The sequence below is a fragment of the Gavia stellata genome, chromosome 25 (genome assembly GCF_030936135.1).
Source record: "Gavia stellata isolate bGavSte3 chromosome 25, bGavSte3.hap2, whole genome shotgun sequence".
Lineage (NCBI taxonomy): Eukaryota > Metazoa > Chordata > Aves > Gaviiformes > Gaviidae > Gavia > Gavia stellata.
Window position 1 is genome coordinate 9,697,305 of NC_082618.1, and position 11,969 is coordinate 9,709,273.

General features: G+C 39.9%; 1 protein-coding gene across 1 annotated transcript; it reads right to left on the reverse strand.

The window, feature by feature from the left end:
- Positions 1-238: 238 nt before the first annotated feature.
- RNFT1 (ring finger protein, transmembrane 1) lies at positions 239-7,462 on the reverse strand. The gene is made up of 8 exons (XM_009814120.2): positions 7,055-7,462; positions 6,651-6,727; positions 5,935-6,035; positions 5,137-5,290; positions 3,289-3,447; positions 2,372-2,437; positions 1,377-1,478; positions 239-1,187 (listed from the first exon to the last, which is right to left on the reverse strand). The coding sequence occupies exons 1-8, from the start codon at positions 7,428-7,430 to the stop codon at positions 1,053-1,055; spliced, it is 1,170 nt and encodes a 389-aa protein (XP_009812422.1). The 5' UTR covers positions 7,431-7,462; the 3' UTR covers positions 239-1,052.
- Positions 7,463-11,969: the final 4,507 nt, after the last annotated feature.

The following is an 11,969-nucleotide window of genomic DNA, read 5'->3' on the forward strand; positions in this document are numbered from 1 at the left end:
GGTGAAAAAAGACAAGCAGGAAAAAAAAAGGTGCGATTGTACATAAGTTAGCTCTATAATTAGCATAAGGACTAGTCATGAATAAGTTGGAGGATTTGGAGGGTTTTTTTGTTTTTCAGAGACATTAGTTTAATGGGAAAAGTATACCTAGCAGTGAGCTGTTGTTATGTGCTTTCATGTAAGTTAATACTGAAACGATAATGAATCTTGTTTCTTTATTCAACATGCACCAAACAAATAGATTTAAATGCATTTATTCTCTCTGATTGTTATGCATACTACAAATTGCAAATATAGTATAAAATAGATTCTCCCCTGTAAGAAAATCTGGTTCCTGTTATGACAAAAATATAGTATTAAAGATTTGTTTTAAAAATACCAACTTTATAAAATGCTAAGTAAAAAACTAACATCAGTGGTTGGTTTATGTATGAAGCCAAAGATCCATTACAAGTCTACAAGAACCTAAAGGGGAAATGTCTTATTCTTGTGGCTTATCTCCAGGTACAGTGAGAAATGGTTGCTGTTACAGGTGCATGAATAAGAAGCTAATTTCTCTGATCTATCAGGCTAGCATTAAAGGACCTTTAATGCCAAGTGTGACAAGTAGCTCTAATTCTCACTGTAGTCCAGAGTATAAAATTTGCTCATAATCTTAATAAAAGGTTGACCTTTTGGGTTGAGTCATGTTAGAAGGATAAATACAATTTAGTACAGTCTGGAACCCTACTTAAAGTTTTAAATAAAATGTTGAATTAAGAAGCTGCTGCAAGAAGTAATGCAGCATTTTTCAAGGACTTGATTGTTTCCTGCAAGAATCACAAGAGAAGCAATGCTGGCTTTTCTGCATTCATTCTGAAAACTTACTTTTCTATACTTAAGAAGGTCAAGTTAACATTTTCTGCACTGTTTTAAATACTGGAACATTTCATAGAAGCATGATATCTAGAATTTGGAAACTCGTTCCTTGTGCCACCTACAATTGAATCTGCAGTAAACTGAAAAACCTTAGCTTGAACAAATAAACTGTAAAACAAGTTGTTTGGCATGCTTTAGAAAATCTGTAGATGCATAGATGTAGCTCCATCCTTCCACTTGTTAACATGGTCTGAAATAACAGTTCTGCAGAGTGGACACGTTTTTTCTCTATTAAACCATAAAGAGATGCATTCTTCACAAAATGTGTGCTGTAATGAAAAGAATGAGAACTTAGAGCTTCTAAGTTCTTCCATTTATAAGCCGGTATATTATTTGCATAGCCTGATTTCTAAAAATAATCAGAAGACATACACTCACTAATCTAACTTTATGTAGCTTTAAGAGTCGTTTAGAATATTCTTAAATTTGCAAAAAATAATTCTGATTATGTGTATTACCTGACAGATAAGCAGAATAGGCTTCTGAAATTCAGCTTGGCAGATTGAACAAATATCATCCGATTCAGAACACTGTCTCTTGCTAGCTGTCACCCCATAGTTCTGTAAAACAAGATATTTTCAGCAGATATTAGTTTCTGGGGGCGGGGGAAGCCAAAACAAAACACAAAAATACCAGGACAGAAAGGAATTGGGAATAAGGGCTGCTATGTCAGGAAAACTATTCAATCCCTAATCCAGTGAGATGTTGCTAAGTTTTTTAATAGTTGTCCTGGGGCCTAAAGCTTATATGCTCCTGCTTACCGTGCTGTCCAGTTAGTATCCTCCCCTGATCACATTTACTGGAAAAATCTGTATCAGTTTTACTTTAACAGTGACCTCTGAGCAAAACACTGTGTTAAGTTCCAATTTGGTCAAGATAGCACTTAGAAAATGAGAAGTGCTTTATTATTCTGATAGTCCAATGACTCTGTGCTCCAAAATCTTCTATACATTTTACTGCATGAAAAGCAGACTCTGAACAACACCTCTTACTACAGAGAAAGATCATCTAGAAACTTACAATTCTAACAGAAGTTACTCACATGTCCATTATTTTGGTAAGCTTCAATTTTCCCTCTATTTCAGCATAAAACTCTGCCTGCATCCAACCAATATTTATTCCAGTTAAAAAGTAGGAAGCAGGACAAAAAGGGTATGTTATTTCACATACGTTTATCTGAAGAGACATGCAGAACAGTTTTTTTTTTTTGTTTTCCTTTCTTTTTGTTGTTGTTCAGATGACAACGTAATCACATAGTCAAGGAATTCAGACTGTGAAATGGGAGAACAAGTATACAGGGTTTACTTTAAAAAAGCAGTTGTCTATTGCTAGAACAATATAAAGTAATACAGGCTAGAACAATACAAAGTAATACAGGAATGAGGTATTTTAAAAGAAGTATTTTAATGTAAATTGGATTTATTGTTTTGTCTTAAGAGAATTCAGTACTCACTGGTCGTGTACAAAATATCCGTAAAACCTGCCTGAAGTTTCTCAATTGTCCAAAAAAGCTCAAAAGCTGAAATGGGAAAGAAAACCTGAGTTATGCTTAGTATTTTTCTTTGTGAACTAAAAAGCTTCCAAGCTTTTGTGCAGATTCCAGCACTAGAAGTCTCACTGCTAGTTTGATGTTGGCAGGAACATGAGCAAAGCTGTAGTTCAGACTGACCCTATTTTAGTTTCTTAATATGTAACCAAACTAAGAATTTAGCCTTAATTTTTTTTCCCCAGTAGGTGTCTGTTCTTTAAAAGAGAAATAGTGTTGAGGTTCTGAAATGAAGCACTCAAGTGCAAATATACCAGCATTATTATATATGCAGTAGTTTTTAGACTTATAATTAAGATACCTTAGCATTAGAAGGTATTTTTCGTGTTCAAAGCCAAACTTGTACTCAGTCTGGTTACATTTGGGGCAGATTAGCTCTTTGGTGAAGTAGACAGCCAGTATGAACACTTGTGTTTAACTTGTTTAGCATCACACAGGATACTCTAGCAGAAAGAAAAATCTAGTTTCCTGGAAAATGCTGATTCTTTTAGCCATTAATTTTACGTTTATTTTTGCAAGCTGTCTTCCTCAGTATGTGGTCACAGTCTGATCAATGTCTGATGTGAGGAGACCTATAGTAACAGTGTTCTTTGCTATGCAACCTCAATGCATTCCGAGAACAGGTGCAGGAAAAAAGAAGATTTAATGCCCTGAGTCCATATTCCTGTCAGTTTTGGAAGGCTCTATCAGTTAAACTGAAGCATCGACTTGCAAGTCAGTTCAAATGCATGGGGAACATTCAGAAATGCATTAGTTTATGTGCCTCTAACCTGCCAGTGATAATTACTGCAAAATAGTTTGAGAAGAATATAAAGCTTACATACTTTTAGGATGAGGTAGAGAAGGCCCAGCAATATCCCAAGGCTCCATCCTAGTACACTGTCCAGCTCCCCATAGCCAATAAGATAACGGAACCAAACTGGTATGGGGACAAACATACGGTAATACTGGCAGAGTTCTTCTAACAGCATGTACCAGTAGCCCTAAGCAAGACATGCAAAGGAATCGCTCAAGATTTAAAACACAAAGGATTTTTAAAATATAGAGAAAAGATGCATTGTTATTCCTTTGAGTAACTTCCTCTCATAGTACCTTGAAACACCTAAATATGAAGCATGAAAAAGAATGAAGACCAGATGATGAGTCTCATCACAACTGTGCAAATAACAATAACACGATTGCTGTACTGCAGAAAATCAAATTAATAGGCTAAAATAGGATGGCTTTGTCAGATGCCTACCTACTTAACCATGCTATCAGACTTAATTTCATAAGCATTAAAAAACAAAAGTTACATGAAAAAGGAAATTAAGACGGATTTGGTCACGTAGATCAGCTCGTCATTAACAGAGTTGTGTCCTGCATTCAGGATTAAAAAAAAATCAGAGTAAGCCCCATTCTTTTATTAATGAACATAAGTTACAAACTGTTTTCCTGTAAACATTATTTCATGCCTGTGTAAGAAGCCTCATCTTGTGATAATTAACTTCTGTGTAGGATGGGGTGATAAGAAAATGGTAGTGGTAGGGGGAGAAAGAATAGGGTAGCTGGACTGAACAGGTTAAACGGAGTTCAATGACACCCTAAAAATTACTGAATAACAACTGCAAAGCACAAGTGGCCTGCATACAGCACGGTGTGTGCGTGTGTATAATCATAAATATTTAGCTTAGCTTTTACTTTGTGTCCCTAAGTTTGTCTTTAAAACTAGACTTATAACAGGGAAGAAGTACTCTTTCTATAATGTACACTGGATAATGCCGTGATTTGCCACTATTGACCAGATTCTCTCTTTAATTTAGCCGCAGTTTAGGTCAGCCACAGTTGGTGTAATGGAATTTTCAACAATTATTTTTTGGATGTTGTATCGCTAGCTTAAAAAAAAAAAAGAAAAGGACATCTGGATTATAAACCAGTATTTAGAGAAGTTGGTTGTCCCTGAGAAAAACTTCATCCTGGTACGTTTGAGAAGATAAAACCTACCAAAACATCCTGTTCAAATGCTATCATGTACGAACTATACTTGTTCTTTTTTTTTTTTTTTTTAAACAGTAGTAGTATTTGCTGTTTTGACATAAAATTGGTTCTTGCATGCCTCACCTCGGGAAGCAGACAAAAATAAATACCCCGCTAACCAATGTAGGCTTCTATAAAAATCATTAAACTTCACTGTTTTAAGGAATTAAGCTATGACTCAAATTCATTGATCTGACACAAGTATTGCTTAAGTTTATTAACAAAAAGAAAATTTTGAAAAGACAGAAAATACAGCTGTTTGCATGTGCAGATCTTAAAATCTTCCCATGTCAGTTACTGTCGAGCATGTAAAAAATTTACTGTGCATCAGCTGCTGCATGCTAACAGCCTATATACGCATTCTTACATTGCAGCAAATAAAAGGTTTCTTCATCCCCCCCACTTAGAGACAGAAATAAACCCATTTATCCAATGACATAATACAAGCAATTGTTTCAGATCAGACTGTAAACCTTCCTTAGCGCCAAGCAGGGAAGAACATGAAATCCACAGGGTTTTCTCACCCACAGCGTAGTGGTGGATTATATACAGACCTTTAATTAAAAAGACTTTTCTCGGGGTAGAACTTAATGATTAGCTAATTTTACCATAAAACATCCTTCATAAGGAAGCAAAAATATAGCTTGTTTTCTTACCTTGGACTTAAAGGACATCATAAAAGAAGGCACCAAGAGAATAAAGCACTTGAAGCCCATGAAGAAGAATTTGAGAATAAAGTCTGTGACTCCCACAATCCAAAGTACCTCCCAGAAGTTCATAAAATCCACAGTAGGATTTAAAAAGATTAAGCTACAAAAAGAATTATCAGAAGTTACTGGAGCACCCTGTTTAGAGGAAAGCATAACCAGTGATTATCACAGCAGGTTTAATTAAAAAAGGAAACCTGGTTTACACAGAGGAAAAATATTTTGCTAAGAAAATGAACTCTTTATTGCAAATTGATAATTTATGATCTCTGACAGCCTTTCAATTTTTGAACCTTCCTTCCTGTATCTTCATCACAACCCCCATCCTCTAGAGATAGGCTTTCTTTCCCATTTTAGCAATACAGCCTTTGACTGATTTACAGCCAAGACTGTAGCTACAGACTGGTATGGACAAAAAATAAACCGGAGACGTGAACTCCACAGAGCGCCAGAATGCCCTATATTCAGTATTCTGAAAGCAAGGTGGTAGGGTCAAAGCTAGGAATCAAACCCGGCTACGTTCCCCATGGTACAGTAGTACCATCAAGTTGAGTATGGGGTCTAATCTTGCAAATTCCAACATACTGTTTTTCAGGACAGCACCTGTTCAGTTTGGCAGAAGAGGAGGAATGGAGATTAAAAGGAAAGAGAAACCAATGCCACAATTAAAGAAAAACAGCAGCAGTCCAGATAAAATGTTCCCAGTTGAGTAATTTATGATGTGAGTAGAGATGTTCCTCTACTTACCTGTAATACAGTGACTGAGAATGAAAGGTGTAATACAGGAGGAGAGATGATCCAGTTAGGTATACTAATACCCAAGCACATTGCAACTTGGAGCACCGTTCCTGTAAGATAATCGTAAAAGCATATTACAGTCCTTATCTCACTATCTTAAATATATCTCCAAAGCACTAAGTCTGTTGCACCTGAACAGAGTTTCACTACTAGAGGATTTTATCTTAGTGGTTTCAGGCCAAATAAAATAGAACTCAATGGAAAGGTAAAGCAGTAATTTTAATGTTTTCAACATAACAATTTCCATGTGTATCAAGGCTTTTTCTAAAAACACAACCAAAACCCACCCCACTGTGAAGAAACAACAGATTTTCCTTTGGGAATGAACAGAGACAGTGGAAAGTTTAAACTGTCAACTGCTATTTGATTCCACACATACAGTTAAGAAGTTCTTCCACAACTCCAAAAGGCTTTTATCAGTTGAAGTGATTTCAGTATTCAAAGTCAGAGGGGGAGAAACAGCTCTTTTTGAATTTTGCAAACCTTACATATCTGAGCAGCTCTACACTGTACAGAAGCATTAAGACTTTACTTCCATCTTGAAACCTTGACACCTAATATTATTAGGTAAATACAACAGTATCTCCATTCACATTTCTTTCAAAAATTGATGGATAAAGGTCTTTGTTAACTTACAGAATTTTGTTGCATAGGGTGATACTTACTCTTAGAAAAACCTGATTTACTATGCTTTTGTTTGCATACATATAAGTTGTTAGCAGCCCAATTCCAAGAGAAATGCCTATTAGGAAAAAAGGGTCAGTTATACACAAGAAAATAAAAAAAAATTACTGAACTGGGTTAAAAAAGCAGCCACTTCTAGTATGTCTTTGTAATTACAATTAATAGCTCGGACTATCAAGCCGGAATTATTAAGCACATTGTACATATGCCAGCAAAGGAAACAGAAGCCACTGAAAGGTAGTTTAGTAAATCTCTCTCTTTCTGATGAATACAGCAAATAAAAATAAAGCTAAAAATAAATTGAATTATATTTCAGGCATGGTTATTAGTCGATATCGTTGGGGGGAGGGTCTGTTCCCTCAGACCTTATTTTGTTATACTCTACCAATTATATGCTGCATGATCAATTTGACACACAGAATCAAGATATACGGCAGACTTCTGTGCAGCCACTGGAGGAGGTATCTCAGCTCTGAGAGGGAGCTGCTGCTGTGTTCCTCCGAGTCTGGAGCGGCATCGTCGAGCCCCACTGCTTCGCTGTGGGCATGTCCGTGTGAGCGACTTTGGGAACCTGGCCTTGAATGCCGGGAACTCGCATTTGCTCTGGCTTCTCCCACAGCAGAGTTTAGCTGTATGCGAACATCTCCGCTCTGATGGCATGAGCTCTCTCCTGACAACCTCGCTGCGTGGGCGCTCTGAGAAGATGAGGAGTCATCACCACTCCCTTGGATGCTGTGGAGATGACTGCAATTTGGTTGCATGGTGGGGTTTTTTTCTGGTCAAGATTCTTGCTATTTTGTCTCCTAGAGTGGAATAGAAAAAGTCACAGTTGAAGGAAGAGTATAATTAGTTCAGGGGAAAAAAAAAAACCCAATGCAAAAATACAATAGATTGTACTGAGTGATTGACTGCGTGAAGCAAAGCAAAGATTTTCTTTCTGACAGATACTGTCTGTCTTCGTTCTGAAAGCTGGCACGCTGGGTTTGCACCCTGTCTCCATGGGGCAACTTTCCGTCTGCCATATTAAATTACTTCCTTTCATTCACATGCAGATTTTCTAGCCTGCAGTGAACTGGGCTGCCTTAGTAAAATCTGAAGTTGCTTCAGTGCAAATCAGAACAGCAAAAGCTGCGGAATAGGAGACCAGCACTAGCTTGCACAGAAGAGACCTTAGAAGCGCAGCGTAATTCCGCAAAAGTAGTAACAGTAGTAGGCCAGAGAAGGAGCAAACAATGATGGGAAGGAAGCAAAGAGTACACTTAGATGCATCCATAAAATGGTAAGGATTTGTTCAGACACGTCTAGTCAAAAGCCAGTGCGTGCTCAGAATTGAGGGCCATTATGAGATTAATGAGATTATCCTGTCTGGGTAAGTGAGCAGAACCAGGTTAGTCCATTTTGTAAGAAGCATTTAAAAGAGCCTGGACCATATGGTCTAGGTGAAAACAGAAGTGCAGCCAACAAGCAGTAATCTAACAGTGAGACCACCCAAAGGAGGTCTTACTTCTCTTTCTGTTGTCTTCCTGAGCAGTTTTTTCACTTCTGTGTCAGGCTTTACATTGGTCAGATAATGTTAAATCTACTTCTCTGGACTGGTGTGACATCAGAGTAATCATTCTGGAGAATGCTTTGAAGCCGGATTTGGCACAATACTGGTCACTATCGAATTATATTATTGAAACACTGGCAATTTTGTTATAATTGTTTTTCTGCAATTCAAACTCTTCCAGATTCCTCTTTGAAATTATTTTTTCCAAAGCTTAGTGTACACACACAGCTAGTTTCACTGGGGATACAAAAAGGTTAAAGCAAAATTGGTTTTGCGCTGCAAGAAGTACCCAATATATTTGCTCAAACCTAGAATTCTTTAGCCTTTAAAATGGAGAGGAGTAAACTGCATGAATTTAAACATTATCCGAATAGGGGAACTTCCTACCATTTAGAAATGCTGCTGCTGCTACTACTATATTTTTGTTGGCCAAAGATTACATCATACTGCAATCCAGCCAAAATTCATGTTCTGCAATTTTATGCGCATGAATAAACCCAATAAACTGGAGATAGCATTGACTTGTGTGAACAGTATTACTCAGTGTGTCTGCAGGGTCAGGCCACGAATACTGTTTCTAAAAGGAGGGGAATTAAAAAAAAAAAAATCTCATTAGCACTCGTCAGTTAGTGGTTTAGGGCCTGCTTCTGCAAAAACTGACAGTTCGGTGTTTAAAAAAGAGTGAGCGATCCCATTGTTCGAGTGAGGCAGCTTCCCTCGGCACTCTGCCTAACAAACTTTCAAATAACTAAGTTATTACAGGGGATTTCAGGGCGTACGAAATCCGCACGCCGCAGACGGCTTCCAGAATGCCTTCCCCCCCTCATGAAACAAAATAAGGCCTTTGATAAAGGCTCTTCTCCTCCAACGCTCCCCACCTCCCGGCCGCTGCCTCCCACCACGCCTGGGGAGCCGCTCTCACGCCGCCGCCGGCTCCCGCCGGCCGCTGGGCCGCGGCGGCCGCTCCCGCGCCCCTCGCCGGGCCGCGCCGCCGCCAGCCCCCTCGGAGGCGGCGGGAGGGCGTGTGCCGCCGTGGGGGCGGCCCGCCGGCCTCCCCAGAAGCCCCGGCGCAGGGCGGGGGTGACCCCGCAGGCGCGACCCCGCTTCCTTTCCCCCCGCCCCGGGCGCTGAGGGGGAGCGGCCGCCGGGAGCCCCCTTCCCGCCCTCCCCTGCGCGAGCCCGGCGAGGCGCCAACCCGCGGCCCGGCGGCCGTACCTCATCAGGCGGCCGGCGCCTCCCGCCCGGCGCCGCTGCCCGGGCCGCGGCCGCCCGCCGCCTCCATCGCCGAGGCCGAGTGGGTGGGAGAGGGCGCGGCGGGGGGAGGAAGAGGAGGAGCCGTGAGGGGAGGAGGAGGAAGGCCCCGAGCTGGGCGTTGCTCTGGCAACGTGCGGCCGCGGCTCGTCGAGGCCTTCGCCCCGTTAGGGGACGGGGAGGTGTCCGGGGAGGGGGGCCCGCCTCAGGGCCGGGCACAGGCCGCGGTCCGGGCCGGCCAAACGGGGCGGAGGGTAGTGGTTCCTCTTCCTTTTTATTTAAAGCCTCAATTAAAATTAACCCGGGAAGGCAATAATAACGAAGGAAATTAAGAAATATGTATAAATATATGTATGTGCTGCCGTATCGTTACTTCTCGGTGGCGATTAGTGCTCACCGCAGGGAAGTCCTGCTGTCTGGAAATTGGCTTTGCCTCCTAGGAAACCTGAGGAAAATGCTGCCCTAGTTAATGCTGCTGTAGCTCTTAGGAGAAGCTTGAAATTAAATAGATACAGGGTTTTCTTTCAAAATATGCTCTTGAATAAATTAGTTTGCATCCAGAAATGGCATCTGTTTTCCTTGGCTCAGATACTTTTCTAAAAGTGTTTAGGTATGCAGCTCACAATGAAACCGGTGCCTAATATCTGAGCAGTTTTGAAAATCAGTCCTGTGTTGTTTAGAATTAAAACTGAAATACTGTTTTTAATTCAAAATTTTACATGCAGAAGTGCTGTGGGGTCAGTAACCCTGGGAGAGGGGAAGGATGGGCACTTAGATCTCAGGAGGTGAAAAACGAAGCGTTTAGAAGAGCGAGGTTGCCTGGTTTTTAGTAACACATACCATCTGAACATAAACCTTCTCTTTTATACTTCAGGAAGAAGCTGAGGACACGGGACACATCTCTGTTTCTGTTGGAGGTAGGTTTTAAGGAGGCATCTGCAGCAATTTGGTCTACTTTTAGGATGTTTTTGGAATCTGTATCTAGAATTTCTTGACTGGAAATTTCAGGCCTCGTATCCTCTGCATTTCACTTGGGCTGTGGCTGATACAGTGGAAGAAACCTGGGCTAGTTACTACAGATAGGCTTGACGTATTAAACAAACGCACCAGCTTCCTGTTCCTGTAGGCCCTCTGAACTAAGAGAACCTTCCAATTTATATAGTACTTATGCCTAATTATCGCAACACTGCTCAGTAGCAGCATCAATACAGATTTCAGATGCTTCGCTGGAAGCCCTCTAAGAATTATGTGGCTATATCCCCATCCTTCCAAGGATAACACAAAACTGTTGCGTTTGACTTATGCTATGCCATATTGTTCGTTCTCTTACTCTTTGCTCAGTTAGTCATTTGCATGGCGTTTGGATTATGGAGGACAATGTGAAAAATCTTAATTTGATTCTCAGATCAGGAAAAGCAATTATAAATCTTTTATCTTTAAATAGTATTTTATGGTTGCAAATTACGCATGCCTTCTGTACATTGCTTGGAAGTGTATAAATATAAAAGCCTCGTTCAGCTGTTTCTTTTTTGTAATTGTAAAATGCATTAAAGTACAAATGTAGTTTTAAATCAAAGTTGTTCTTAAACTGTTCCTCATTGTTACACGCACTGGAAATACAAAATTAATTCATGGCAGCTTATTAATCAATAATGTTTGCTTATGCAGGTCACTTGCTGATTTATCTCCAATTCACAGCTCATTAGAAGGTACGTAACTCTTCAGTGATGTTGTTACTTAACGGGTATGTTTTCATGGTGCTATTAATGACCTCTGGATTTAGTAACCCCTGACACAAGAAAGATTTCAGAGATTATTAACACAAAATTGGACGTCTTTTCCCATGGGTATTGCACATGTAATACTTAATAATAAATTTACCAATCTGTATTTTGGACTCGCCTCCTAGAATGCCCATAAATTTCATACAGACAGCCAAATTGGTGTCCTGGCATGTTTTCAGGTGTCTGTATACACTTAGATATAAGTATCACAGACTTTCTCATCCTCCTAGGTATAGGTGGTACCTCCTTAATTGGTGCCTTCATCAGTGTATTCCTGCTTTTCCTGTGGTTGTTAAATGCATGAGACAATACTGGAACAAACACTGATCGTCATGGAACTCTGCCGGTCATGCCTTGGTAGCACAATACTTACCTTTTCAACAGTTACTCTGTACTAAAAGTTTCTGAGAGATAAAGAAATATTAGAAGAAAATATTTTGTATCGCAGTCCTAATTCTTGAAGAAGCTCTGCAGAAGTCTTCCCGTGTAGAGCAGATTAAGGGATTACAATCTTCATCTTTTGTTCCTCCTAATAAACGGTAATACCACTATTTTTCATCAGAAGGTGTGGAAGGAACTAGTCCTTTAAAATTAGATGTACAGCATACATCTTTGGTGAAATTTAAAGGAACTGATCTCAGATGTGCGGAAAGGAATTGTAGTTAATGATACGACAAAAAATTGTTTCCTTGCAAGAGTCTATGAAGTAGCAGAAT